The 12,172-nt window shown below is 43.7% G+C and overlaps 1 protein-coding gene and 1 long non-coding RNA gene across 2 annotated transcripts in view; one reads left to right on the top strand and one right to left on the bottom strand.

The window, feature by feature from the left end:
• Positions 1-5,175, top strand: part of LOC306973281 (occludin-like) — a 32,730-nt gene extending 27,555 nt beyond the window's left edge. Inside the window, exons 5-9 of the mRNA XM_079570192.1 lie at positions 2,134-2,330; positions 3,997-4,254; positions 4,641-4,812; positions 4,890-4,931; positions 5,013-5,175. Of these exons, the coding sequence (XP_079426318.1) occupies positions 2,134-2,330; positions 3,997-4,254; positions 4,641-4,812; positions 4,890-4,931; positions 5,013-5,114 (771 nt within the window). The 3' untranslated portion in view covers positions 5,115-5,175. The remainder of the gene's footprint in view (positions 1-2,133; positions 2,331-3,996; positions 4,255-4,640; positions 4,813-4,889; positions 4,932-5,012) is intronic.
• LOC306973284 overlaps positions 1-12,172 on the bottom strand; it is a 547,876-nt gene that overhangs the window by 61,789 nt on the left and 473,915 nt on the right. The window lies entirely within an intron of this gene.

The following is a 12,172-nucleotide window of genomic DNA, read 5'->3' as shown; positions in this document are numbered from 1 at the left end:
CCCGGGAGGAGCTCGGAGTAGAGTCGCTGCTCCTTCACGTCGAAAGGAGCAGCTGAGGTGGCTCGGGCATCTGTTCCGGATGCCTCCTGGTCGCCTCCCGCGGGAGGTGTTCCAGGCATGTCCTAGTGGGACAAGGCCTCGTGGGAGACCCAGGACACGCTGGTGGGAGTATGTCTCCGAGCTGGCCTGGTGTCGCCTCGGGGGCCCCCCCAGAACAGCTGGAGGAGGTGTGTGTGGATCGGGAAGTTTGGGCATCTCTGCTGCCCCCGCGACCCGGCCCCGGATAAAGCGGAAGAAAATGGATGGATGGATCATTTTAATTTCCTTCTTGACAATTGGAACACTGAAAACTGGAAAACACTGCTTTACCAGCACTGAGTTCCGACCTCCGAGGACAAACTCACCATTAGATAGTGATAAAGATGTGTTTGACTTTATTATCAAATACCTCAGGACTGACGGTGCAAAACATAATGACTTACCAACAAGGTTACAGCGTGTATTGTACAGAGAGGAGAGAGAGAAACATATTAGAAACGGTATTCTTTATATTAACAATATTGACAAAACTGTGTCTGATGCTAAATTCATTTTATGCATGACTCTGTTTCTTTTTCTCTGTTTCTGCTCCTGTTCTTTACTGTGATGCTTCTTGACACTGTGTACCATGGAGCTCTCCGGGTCATTCCAAACCTAAAGGCCTTCACACATCATTGTGTGCTTTAGGAACGTGTGGGCTGGTCCTCTTTGTCTGTGCGCAGACTGAAACATTGATGCCTCTTCATTTATAAATCCACGCTTGGGCTGATCCCTCAGTATCTGTCTGACCACAGGAGCACAGGAGCCGACCATTTCAGATCACAGAGCTTTCTCAGGGGGAAAAAGGCATTCAGTTTCGCTGCTCCATTGTCTCCAAATGAAGAGACTTTTAAATGTTGGACAAGAACGATCCTCATGCTGCAAATGCTTTGTCTAATCCAGGGGTGGCAAACTCATTTTGGGTCGCGGGCCGAAATCCAGCTCCCACGGTGGGTCGCGGGCCACATATAATAGAGAAAATGTTTCCAATAAATTAATAATAATAAGCTGTGATTTGATCAAAGCCCCAACTTGACTGTAGCTTCATCAATGACAACGGCTTAGACTTGTATTGCACTTTACAAGCCTGTGTCACAAGTTCCTGAAAGTGCAGTCGTCATTATTCATTCACTTGGTGGTGGTAAACTGTTATTGAAGCCACAGCCGCCCTGGGGCAGACTGTCCATTTACCACATGGCTATATAATGTGTTGTTCATATCCTGAGCTCTTATTATGTCAGGGCCCTCTGCTGGACACGTGTGGAACTCTATCCTTTTTTTTTATTTGATGCCCCCTAGTGGCTAGAATTAGCATTCTGGTTATTCTTTAAAAATTCATAACTCCGCACAGGGATGGGCTGGAGACTTACTTTTTTTTTTGACATACTCTGGAATTTATGCTCTACAGGACAAGGGCCGGATTAAATCATCTCGCGGGCCGGATCAGGCCTGCGGGCCGTATGTTTGACACCCCTGGTCTAATCGATCCCTCACAATGTAATGTTTACATGTTTTGCTACTTCATTTTGAGTGTGTTTGTATTGATGAGATTTGTAATTGAGCTCAGAGGCAGCACAATCTCAATCTCCTGGTGAAATAAAAACAAAAAATTGGGATTGGATAAACCAAGAACAAGGCTTGTGGATATTCCATTTAGGAGAATCTGCATTAGTGAACGATATGGACTTTTTTTGGGGTCCGATACCGATATGAAGGGGGTTGGATCCAATTCAAGAAGAGCCAAGAGAATATGCATTATGCAACTTTTTATGCCAAAAAAAAAAAAGTTTATATTAGTGTGTATTTGACCTTGTTGTGACCCAGCGGCTCCATCCCACTGGTCTGTAGGACACTCCAGGATCAATTGTTCAGAAGGTTTTCACTGCTCACTAGAAAACCTACAAAACAATTTGGGCGTTCTGCTCTCCCAAAATTTCATCTGATGGGCGGGGGGAGCGACTTTTGGACACAAATCTTCAAATCGATTTTACAGCAGCTTCCCATCTCTTTTCGTTCCGGAGATTTAAAGTAAAAGTTGTTGTTGACTCGCCGCAGGTGGACCAGACCAGGGACTCCCGCAGCACACAGCAGGCCCCCACACTGGTCATATCTGAGACCGCCGCCACTGACCTCCGGCTGGAGAACAGTCCGGGCTCCTACGGCATTCGCTCCGTCTCCCATGGCAACCGGAGCGTCTCCCATGGCAACCGGGCGGCCAGCCTCCAGAGCGAGGGAAATTACCAGCGCAACAGGTCAGCGCCTTTCTGATCCGTGACGACGCTTTACTCGGTTTGTTTTGGCTTGGCCTCAAAGCGTGAGGGAGACGTTCAGGATGGGAAAGTCAGAGAAATATAATAATTATTAATCAGCCTCACTTTGTCAATATAAAAAAAAGTGAGTGTGTCTAAAGGATACTTGTAAGGTGTTCTTCGCTAATGCCAAGGAAGATTATCAATTCAAAGTCACTTAACCCCCGCCTTAGCCAAGCACATTTTGTCTGGTTTGACTTTACCCAAATCTTAAAGCTTCTTGAAAAAAGCACCAAAATAGCAACAAGAACGAGACGTAAATGAGGATGAAAACGCAGCAAAACAGGCGACAAAAAAGTGATGAAAAAGCAACAAAAAAGCATCAAAAACACAAATCAACAGTATAGGTGACAAAAATACAACAAAGTGACGACAGCACGGCAACAACAACAAGGAATAAAATCTAGGATCAGTTTTGTAGGTCTTAGCTTTCAAATGAGGTGTTACACTGACTTATTATAGGCTTTAAACTCCGGTCGAGAAGCTTTTAGATTTAAAGGAACAGGCCATTGTTTTTCCACACTGTGATATGTTCTTACCTGAGCTTAGACGAGTTCATGCGTACCCGTCTGGTCTTTGTACGTGCCCGTGGAAGAGCTTGGTAGCTTCCAACTTCACCCCCGTTTGGAGCCATAGAAATAAGCTGGGAGAGGCCAAATGCTAACAACATTTTTGGTCGTTTTGCGTGACTGAGCACACGCGCACAAACCAGACAGGTACGCATCAACTCGTCTGAGCTCAGGTAAGAACATATCTCAGTATGGAAAAACGGTGGCCTGTTCCTTTAAGGTAAAGCGGAACTGGAGAAAATGTGCACGGTTATGGAGGGAGTTAAGAGGTTAATCACTCGAATATGCGCACTGCAAAAAGTAATTAACTAGATCAGTATAAACATCTCAAGTTGAGCATAATAATCCAAATTTTAGTTGTTGGGCATTTGTCCTAGATTATTTCACTTGTTCTGAGATGTTTCTGACTCGTTTCGATACATTTCGTCCTTATTTCAGGTCATTTTCTTTGCCAATGGGGTAAGAAAATTGGTCTTATCTCATTGGCAATTTTACTTTCTTATTTCAAGCGAGACTTACCTTAGAACTGGTCTGAAATGGCCTCAAACAAGCAAAGTAAACCTGGTCCGATCAGGAAAAGTGTCTAAATGAGTGAAAACCGCTCAAAACAAGATACATTTCCTCAATTCAAATCATTTAAGCCAATGCTTGATATTCACTTTTTGTAGTGCGTGTATTAAAACAACAACAACAAAAAATTGCTACGATGCTATTGTGTGCTATGTTTGCTATTTCTGAGTTGGTTTCTTTTGATTCATTTTGTAAACCCAAATTTTCTGGCTCATGTGAGCATAAACAATGCTTCGTGCAGTGCATCCAGTGAACTCGGCAGTGAACTCGGCCTAATCAGTGATATGCAGGCCTTCACATAGTCGCCTGATCTGTGGATGCACCTCGCAGGAGCAGAGCCCTTAACATGCTCCGAACTCGAGGAATCTTGCCACAAGGGGGCACTACTCGGTTTTCTGGGTGTCCAAACCTTTGCCTTTTCAACCCTGGGGTGTGTAAGCGTTGGCCCCACTGTAAGGTGTGTCGTACAGTGTGTTTTCAGACAGCAGTGCCCGCCGCAGCGCTAAGCCTCCGTGCCTGAACAGCGCCCCCCTCTGCAGCAGCGGCTCCGACCTGACCCAGAGCACCAAGAAAGTCAGCGAGAACCCCATCCATGGAGCGTCCCCCGGAGGACCCCCCAGGCCCGCCGCTGCTGTGGACCAGGCGGAGTCCCAGTGCGAGACGGGCTACACCACCGGAGGAGACACGGGCAACGAGCTGGACCAAGACCACTCTCAGCATCTGTTCAGGTGATCCACAACCCGGGTCTTTGGAATTATGGAACTTTTCATGGGGGGGGGGGGGGCTTTCAGTGATCCAGTGTCTTATGGGAGGTTATAGGATGGCGCCTTTGCTGTCCTTCACAGTGGCCTCTATAACGCTCCAGGAGCAATTGTTTTTAAAGTTTCTGGTATGCTTCCTGGATGGAATGTATGCGTAACCATGGGGGTTGTTCCATCAGCAGAGGAAACCTATCAGAAACCCTTCGAACCTATTGATCCTGGAACATCATAGAGGCCGCCATCAAGCAGAACGACAGATTAAGAACCTTTGTCCACCATTGGAAAACCCCTCATCACCCGCAAACTAGGGCTCTACGAAAATTGAATTGTCTGAATTTGTGCCCCCTTTCCAGACTCTACCCGGCGATCCTCTCAGACGATCAGCGGCGCGAGTACAAGCGGGAGTTCGACTCGGACCTGGTGCGGTACAAGAGCCTGTGCGCGGACATGGACGACGTCAGCGACCAGATGCACGAGCTGAGCCGCGAGCTGGACGCGCTGGACCACAGCTCGGTCAAGTACCAGGTCCGACACCGCGATGAAGAGATGATTCTACTGAGTTACACTGTAGTTAGTCACTCCTTACTCTGTTTCCTTCACAGGGAGTTGCAGATGAATACAACAGGCTCAAAGACTTGAAAAGAGTAAGTGTGAAGTTTAAACCAGGCCATATGTCGTCCAACCACATGCTGAATCATGTTTGCATGTCGTGGTATTGTCTTTAGACTCCGGACTATCAGGCCAAGAAGAAGCAAAGCAAAGAACTGAGGCAAAAACTCTTTCACCTCAAACAGCTGGTGAAAATCTACGACCAGGGAATGTGTTGACCTCGGCACGGCCTCCACTGAGGATAACACGCAGTTCGGACTGTTTCTGTAAGGTTGAAGACTCTGTGGTTACCTTTTTGAACCAAACTTTAACTTTTTTTTCAGTTGTGTGAAAATGAACAAAAGGGGACAAACGGACAGAGGAGACTATAAACAGAGTGGCCTGTATAAACAGAAGTGGCAAGTAACTTCTGATTTGACTGTCAAAGCTTCAGCTACTGCCTGTGCAAACACAAAAGCATCCTCCATGTCGCCAGTGCCTGTCCATGACTAGGTGGACTGACTGTCCATCTAGTCATTTTAAACTACATATTGTTAATCTCTCATAGCTAAATAATAGAGGAGGAAGGCTACCTTTTGTCACAACTCGTGTGCACAGCCATTCTGAGGGGCAGGTGCTCAACCAAGACCAAAAGGGCACCTCCCGTTTAGCCTGGCAGAAAGCCAGACTGACTTTATTTATGTATTTATGAATACATATAAAGACAGTCTGGAATTGTGGTAATAGGACACAATTTCCAAATGGAGACTGGAGGCGGGGCTAACGATCGCAGTTTGAATGAGACCAAACCTGAAACACAAAGCGACTTACGCTTTGCATTTACAGCCATGATTGTTCATCGTCCACACGTGCAGTCGAGTAAATGTTCCGGTGAAAACCCTCAGAGCAGTTTCTTGCTGTGGCTTTAACAAGTCCAGCTCATTTAAAACAGAAGAAAGGGCACTGGTATCTTCACTGTTTTGGCTACGGTCCTGAGGAGCACTGGTTAATGGGAAATCCTAGCACGGAAGATGACGCACCATTAACTCCCGCCTCCTGTGCTATGATTGGCTCTGCCTGGTTTTGCCGGAGTCAGCGAGATTCAAATCGCACAATACCAGACTGTATCCCCCTGTATCTCTGAACATGGAGGGTCAGTCTGGCTCGTGCCAGGCTTCCTCCCGTTGGGAAAACAAGCAGAGATTTTTTCCCCCTGTACTTAATAACCTGGTTGCATGTGAGCAGGGCACAAGGCAAAGGTGCAGGTGCTTGAGCACCACCTGGGCTTTATCTGTGCACGTCTTACTGTTCTTCAGTAACGGCTGTTACTGAAGAACAGCCGTCTCTAAGTCCAGCATGCTGAGGCCTCGCTTATTGATCCTAAGATCAATCCCACATGGCCTTCCAATATTACCAATTCACTCTTTCAATGAATATGTAATGTTTCTCATTATTCAGTGCACAAATAATAGTGATTATTGACTAAATACTGATTCTGAATTTAAAAAAACACATACGGTTCATGTCAAACTCATATGTAGGTGAGTGATGTGCAGCCAACATTTGACCACACCTCTGACCCCATGTCTGAAATCACTGCTGTCGCAGAAATAACAAATGGAATTGAAGTGTAGAGTAGAAATGGAATTTTTTATTTCCCTGTTGTAGATTTTGATGCTAAATGCAGTTTTAAGAATAAAACAAACGTTATTGGGCAGAGATGAATGAATGAATGAGATGATCTTATAAACGTCTCACACTCACAAGCAAAAAATGTGGTGGATATTTGGCTTTCTTATCAGGCTGAGAATAACTTCTGTTTCAATGTAATTGTGTATGTGGAGAAAGAAAAAAATCTGTTATAATAGGACAGAAATCTATTCATTAAAAACGTACTGGTTTCCCCGGTACAAACACGCGCAGCCGCTGGTGGTACATGTCGCAGCGTTTTATTTGGCATTCCTCATACAGATGCAGCACAACACTTTTCAAATAAACCAAACAAAAAGACGCCGCCATCTTCCCGTTCTTTTTTTTTTTTAAACGCGTGAAATCTCCAAAACACAAGTATAGGAAAAACATTGAGTATATTCATATTTTTGACATGATAAAATTTTCTCCTTTAATTCTTTTTTTTAATTATTATTTAAGAAAAAGCCCCGTTGGCAGATCGTCGTTTTCAACCCGTTTGAAAATCCTTTTGTAATAAATGCTAAAGTCTGTTTGCTGTGTTGAGCGTTGCATGGATGAACTTTAAGCATTGCTTTTGGAGACACTAACATGAGGTAAACCCGACACTGGGCGAATCCAAAGACGTTTTGGCATTAAACATCCTCCCAAGTGCAATTTCTCACCTGGATTTCAAAAGTAGGAACATACGAGTGAGTGGAAGGGATTTTAAATGGAGCTGTATGGGATTGTTTGAACCAAGAGTCCTAACGTTGGTCCAGTACTACATCTTATTGTTATTTAAATGACCATGTCGAGCATAGCTGAGGCCTACAAACATTAACTGGATAGAGCAGTGATACTTTACATTATACATTTCAAATAATGCCGCCATAAACACACCTAAAGCGCAGGACGGCTCAAAACAGGGTTGGATAAACAGTATGAACGAAAAGTAAAATGCAACTCCAGGTGTGTTTTGGACAAAAACAATGTTATAACATGGTTAAAAGCTTTAAAACGTAGATTGTGCCTCATATTTCACCTTTAAATTTGAAAAAAAAAATTGACTTCTTGCTTCTGGAAAATAGTAAAAACTAGGGCTGGGACAAAACATCGAATCGGATCGTGATACTTTGTGCTACAATACCAAGTATCGACACTTAATCAAGTATCGCAATGCTGTGAATACTTGTGTTTGGAGGCATTTTTTTTTATCATAAACTCCTTTGTTTGTTACATTTTGTGTTAATGCAGTTTTAAATCTACACACTTAAATAAATGTCAAATGGCGTTTGGTTTATAAACTTTGGACACATGATTCCTTTTTACACCTTTTAAAGTAGTACTAAGTAACTCATGCCCCTAGAGGCCACAAGCGCCACTGCAGGTGTCGTAGCGTGTTACGTTTTTTACTCATTAATTGTCCGTGAGAGTAAATACTACGCTGACAGAAAAGACTAAGGGACAGAGGGATATTGTTCATCCAATTACACAATGGAGATATTTTTTTTCACTCAAACTTGGCTGTAAATACTGTTTAAGTGGTGCTAGCCTGCAGTTGGCTTTGCCCGCTAGCATGTTAGCTTCTTCTTCGTGATTCTATTAACGTGTATTGGTGACTCTGGTCCGGTGGCAGTCAAGTCGCAATTGTGGTTTTCTGGCCAGAGACACCGGGGGAGATGAAAGACCCTCCAATCATGCCATTAACACTTGTATTACCCCCAGAGGGACTACGATAAGGATTTATTATGGTAAACAAGTTACTTAGTACTTCTTTAAGGTAAACATATTACTGATCATAATTACAGTATCGTGATACGTATCGGATCATGACAAAAGTGGATCGTCCCAGCCCGAGTTAAAACCAGCACCAGTTCTTAAAGATGCAATTCATGGAACCTTTTTTTCCCTTCAGTTTTCAGTTCAGTAAGCAATGCTAAACTGTATCTAAAAGCTGTAGTTGAAATGTGTAATTTATTACTTTTTTGTTCATACTGTAATATATTACATATTTCAAATCTATTTGAGTAAGCATGAATTGTCTAATTGTGAAATGTATGCAAGCATTAAAAAACAAAGCATGTACACATCGCAATTTGAATGTTTGCAATAAGGTGTCTTGTCTCTATGGGGTCTTCTGTATAAAAGCTGCTTAGTTTAGCAGTTTACAGTTCACTTTTCAGTCTTTATTCAAACGCTAAAGGCCCTATACCTGTTCTTTCCTCTGCTGAATACATTTTAAAAGCAGACATTTGTAGAAAAAAGACCTGTGGGCTGTATACCTAACTCTGAAGCTTTTTTATCGATGGAACTAGCAGCTAGTTGTTAGCATTACCGTGATAGCATTGCTCCCTCAAAGTTGTGAAACACTGCTCTGTTTCATTGTTTGTTAACCAAAAAACAAATCTGTTGTAGGGCCTTTAACACCTCTGGACATGTTCAATGCTGATTTTTGTTAAATATGTGGCAAAACAAAACTGTAAAAAAAACTGCAAGGAGATGTTTCACCAAAATCCTTAGCCCTACGTGCAGGTCCAACCCCCCGTACAGCTCCAGCTCATCCCCATTGTTCGATGATGAACGTCTACAGTATGCATGGCCCGCTGCAATGGCATTACAAGCTCGGTGTTTGACATCTAAAAATGGCAGAGAGGTATTTTTTTATGAAAGTACATATCTAAAAAAAACATATAGGAGTGACAGAGAAAGCAACAAACACATTTAGAAAAGAATAAAACAAAAGTTCCAACTCAGAAATTTGGCCCAAAACATGCAAAACGTAAATTGGCCATAAATATTTACATTGATACACTTTAGGGGAAAGGAAAACAAGCGCAACCAAAAAAAGGAATATCCACATGAGGTGAAAGGATCTCAGTTTGGAAAGACGACCTTAGACCTGGACGCTTTTCCCAACCGTCTCCAGCTGTAAGTACAGAGACGGGATTAATAACATGCGCCACTGTTAGCATCACTTAGCCACGTTAGCTAACCTTCACAGTCGCCTTTTATCTGCGTCTTTCCTCTAGTTTGGGGGATTTTCACTTCAGAATCATTTCACAAACTCTTATCGGAAGTGTCACAGTGTTCACCTTGCGGCCCTGGCTTCATTTTAGATGTCTTCATTGTGTGTAGCGCTGAGGCCCATTAGTTCTGTTTCCGCCGGGGACCGCCCGCTAAATTCAGAGTGCTATTTGTAATGGCAACAGTAGTAAAACAGGGCAGAGTTTGAAAACCACGCACGTCTTAATCCGTGTTGGGTCGAAGCGTTCTACGTGGAAATAGGGTGTCCCATCTTTACGACCTCATTATTTCAACAGAAAACAGAAAACAATTGGGGGTAAAAGATAACATACCTAAATAACCTTTCGCAAAACCCCCCGCCCCCTTAGCAACTGTTAGGTAGCTCCATCAAATAGTGGAGTTTAACCATAGACTGTAAAATGAAGAATGAACTTATTGTGGCCGACTTCTTCCTGTAACCATAAGGAAATGGAGGCTGGCTCCGGAAGTTCCTGGCTCCTATGGACTTTACATTGAAATGTTTTGGCCTCTCTTTAAGTCATTACTGAACACAGGCTTGTCATTCTGACCTCCGAGTCCTAGTATATTTTTCCTTTTTTTTTGTCCACCCTATAGTGGAGCTGGCTCCAAAAACCCCTTCAAATTGCTAACACGGCTGCGTTTCGCTAGCCCACAATGAACGCTATGGGTCACTCTCTGTCCATTGTCATTAAACTGTCTATGGGTTTAGCCAATGGCCGCTGGCTGCTCTGCTTTATGACCACGACACTGGGGGCCGTCATTGCTCCGCCATTGCTGTAGTACCTCCATATCGCCACTAGGCCCCCATTGAAAAGCATTGGAGTTTAGACACCTTAAAAACAACTTTAACGCCTGGTTTCAATTTTTTCAACACTAGACTAGGCTCGATATTCCTCCTGAGATAACGCTGGGTTAGTCACAATTTATGAAACCAGGCGGTTTTCGTAAGAAGAATTTTAGAAATCTCGTACTTAATGAGGGTCGGACTGTTAGCATTGGAGCAGCGCGAGCTACACGTCACGCAAGGGTCGAGTCTACGGTGAAGATCCCGCCGTTATGTCCTTTTTAGGAACATGCTTCGTCAGAGCTGGGGAGGGGGAGTCTGTAAATCCTCCATGAATTCCCCCACGACCGTGGTCGTTATGGTAAACGGGGAGGAGTGAGCAGAAGACGTCCATTATTTTTTACAGTCTATGGGTTTAACACATCTCCTATTGGGGGAGGAGTGTGTAGATACATGCAGTGGGAAAACATACATAAAATATGAAACAAAAGGGGACACTACAGCTACCGAGGCTAATGCACCAGGCTCATGTGACATTTGAAAGAATCCCTAAGCTACCTTTAACGCAACCGGATCAGTTCTCTTCTTATGTTAGTCGAGTATTGAAAAAATATGCTATTGTTGCTTTAGCTAGCGGCTCACAGACCCCTGCTACTGACTGCAGTGGCTCTGTCTCCCCCGCAGCTGTGGTTCTTATTCAGCGAGGTAACTCATTAGTCATGATTCTCCAGCCGCGATGTCCCATGTGCTATCACAGTACAGTGGCAAAACAAATCCACCCGCCGCTGAAATATCAAGGCAAGAGCAACTAAAAATTTCCTGTAGCACTTAAAAAGTAAACGAGCAAACAGTCCAGCAACAGAAACAGCTTTTTTGCAACGATGTCCAGCAACCACAGCTCATGAAACTCTTAGTAAACAACAAGCGAGGGAGGTCTACCTTGGCTTACAAGTCAACAGGCGCTGCTCCGGCTTTTTTTTTTTTTTTTTCAGCTTTGAAAGGAGAAAAAAAAAAACACGCCATGCTCCACCATTTTCTAAGGCAGGAGTTCTGGAGAATGACTAACAGCCGTGGTGATTGGACAATGACCGTTATGGGTTTTGCGAAAGGTCAATGGGATTGGGACTTGTTTGGTGGCTCAACGGGAAAATAATCTTTCAAACAATAAAACAATATTCTGCAGATGGGCTTCCGAAATGCTACGATACGATGTTAAGAGTAATTTCCATCATGTAGATATTCCTTTTTGTTTTGCGGTGAAAAACAGCTCATAAACTGGTAGTGTTTCAACATCCGGATAACTTTACTTTTACAAAGACAAGCCCCGCCCCCTCGCCCCAACACAAAAGATTTAAAAACTGAACTCCGCTGATCCAGCCGTTCATACTGTATAAAAAACACGAGAAATCAAGACACGAGAAGACAAATGTTTTTTTGTTTTGTTTTTGTTTTTTGTTTTTTCCCGTTTGTGGTCGAACCGACAAGCGCCGCCCCGTCTCCGCGCAGAAGCAAGGCAGTCGTCAAAAAACAAGGCGATTTGTGGTGATCCGCGCGTACAGAGGTTTGATCAGACTAAAGCATTCAAGTCTTCTGAGGTATTGGTCCAAGCTCTTACAGCGACAATGGCAAATGTCTCGGATTATGTTTCCACGTACAAACTTTGGTGATTTTTCCCCCCTTTTTTTTGTCATAAATTCGCCCGATTTCAGTTTTCAGAACTGTCCATTCGTGTCTGTACAGTCGCTCACATATGACAATGAACCGCAGCTGCCGCGTCTCAGTTTTTGTCTTTGTGGC

This window comes from Gobius niger, assembly GCF_951799975.1.
Source record: "Gobius niger genome assembly, chromosome: 13".
Lineage (NCBI taxonomy): Eukaryota > Metazoa > Chordata > Actinopteri > Gobiiformes > Gobiidae > Gobius > Gobius niger.
This window is presented reverse-complemented; position numbering and strand designations above follow the sequence as displayed.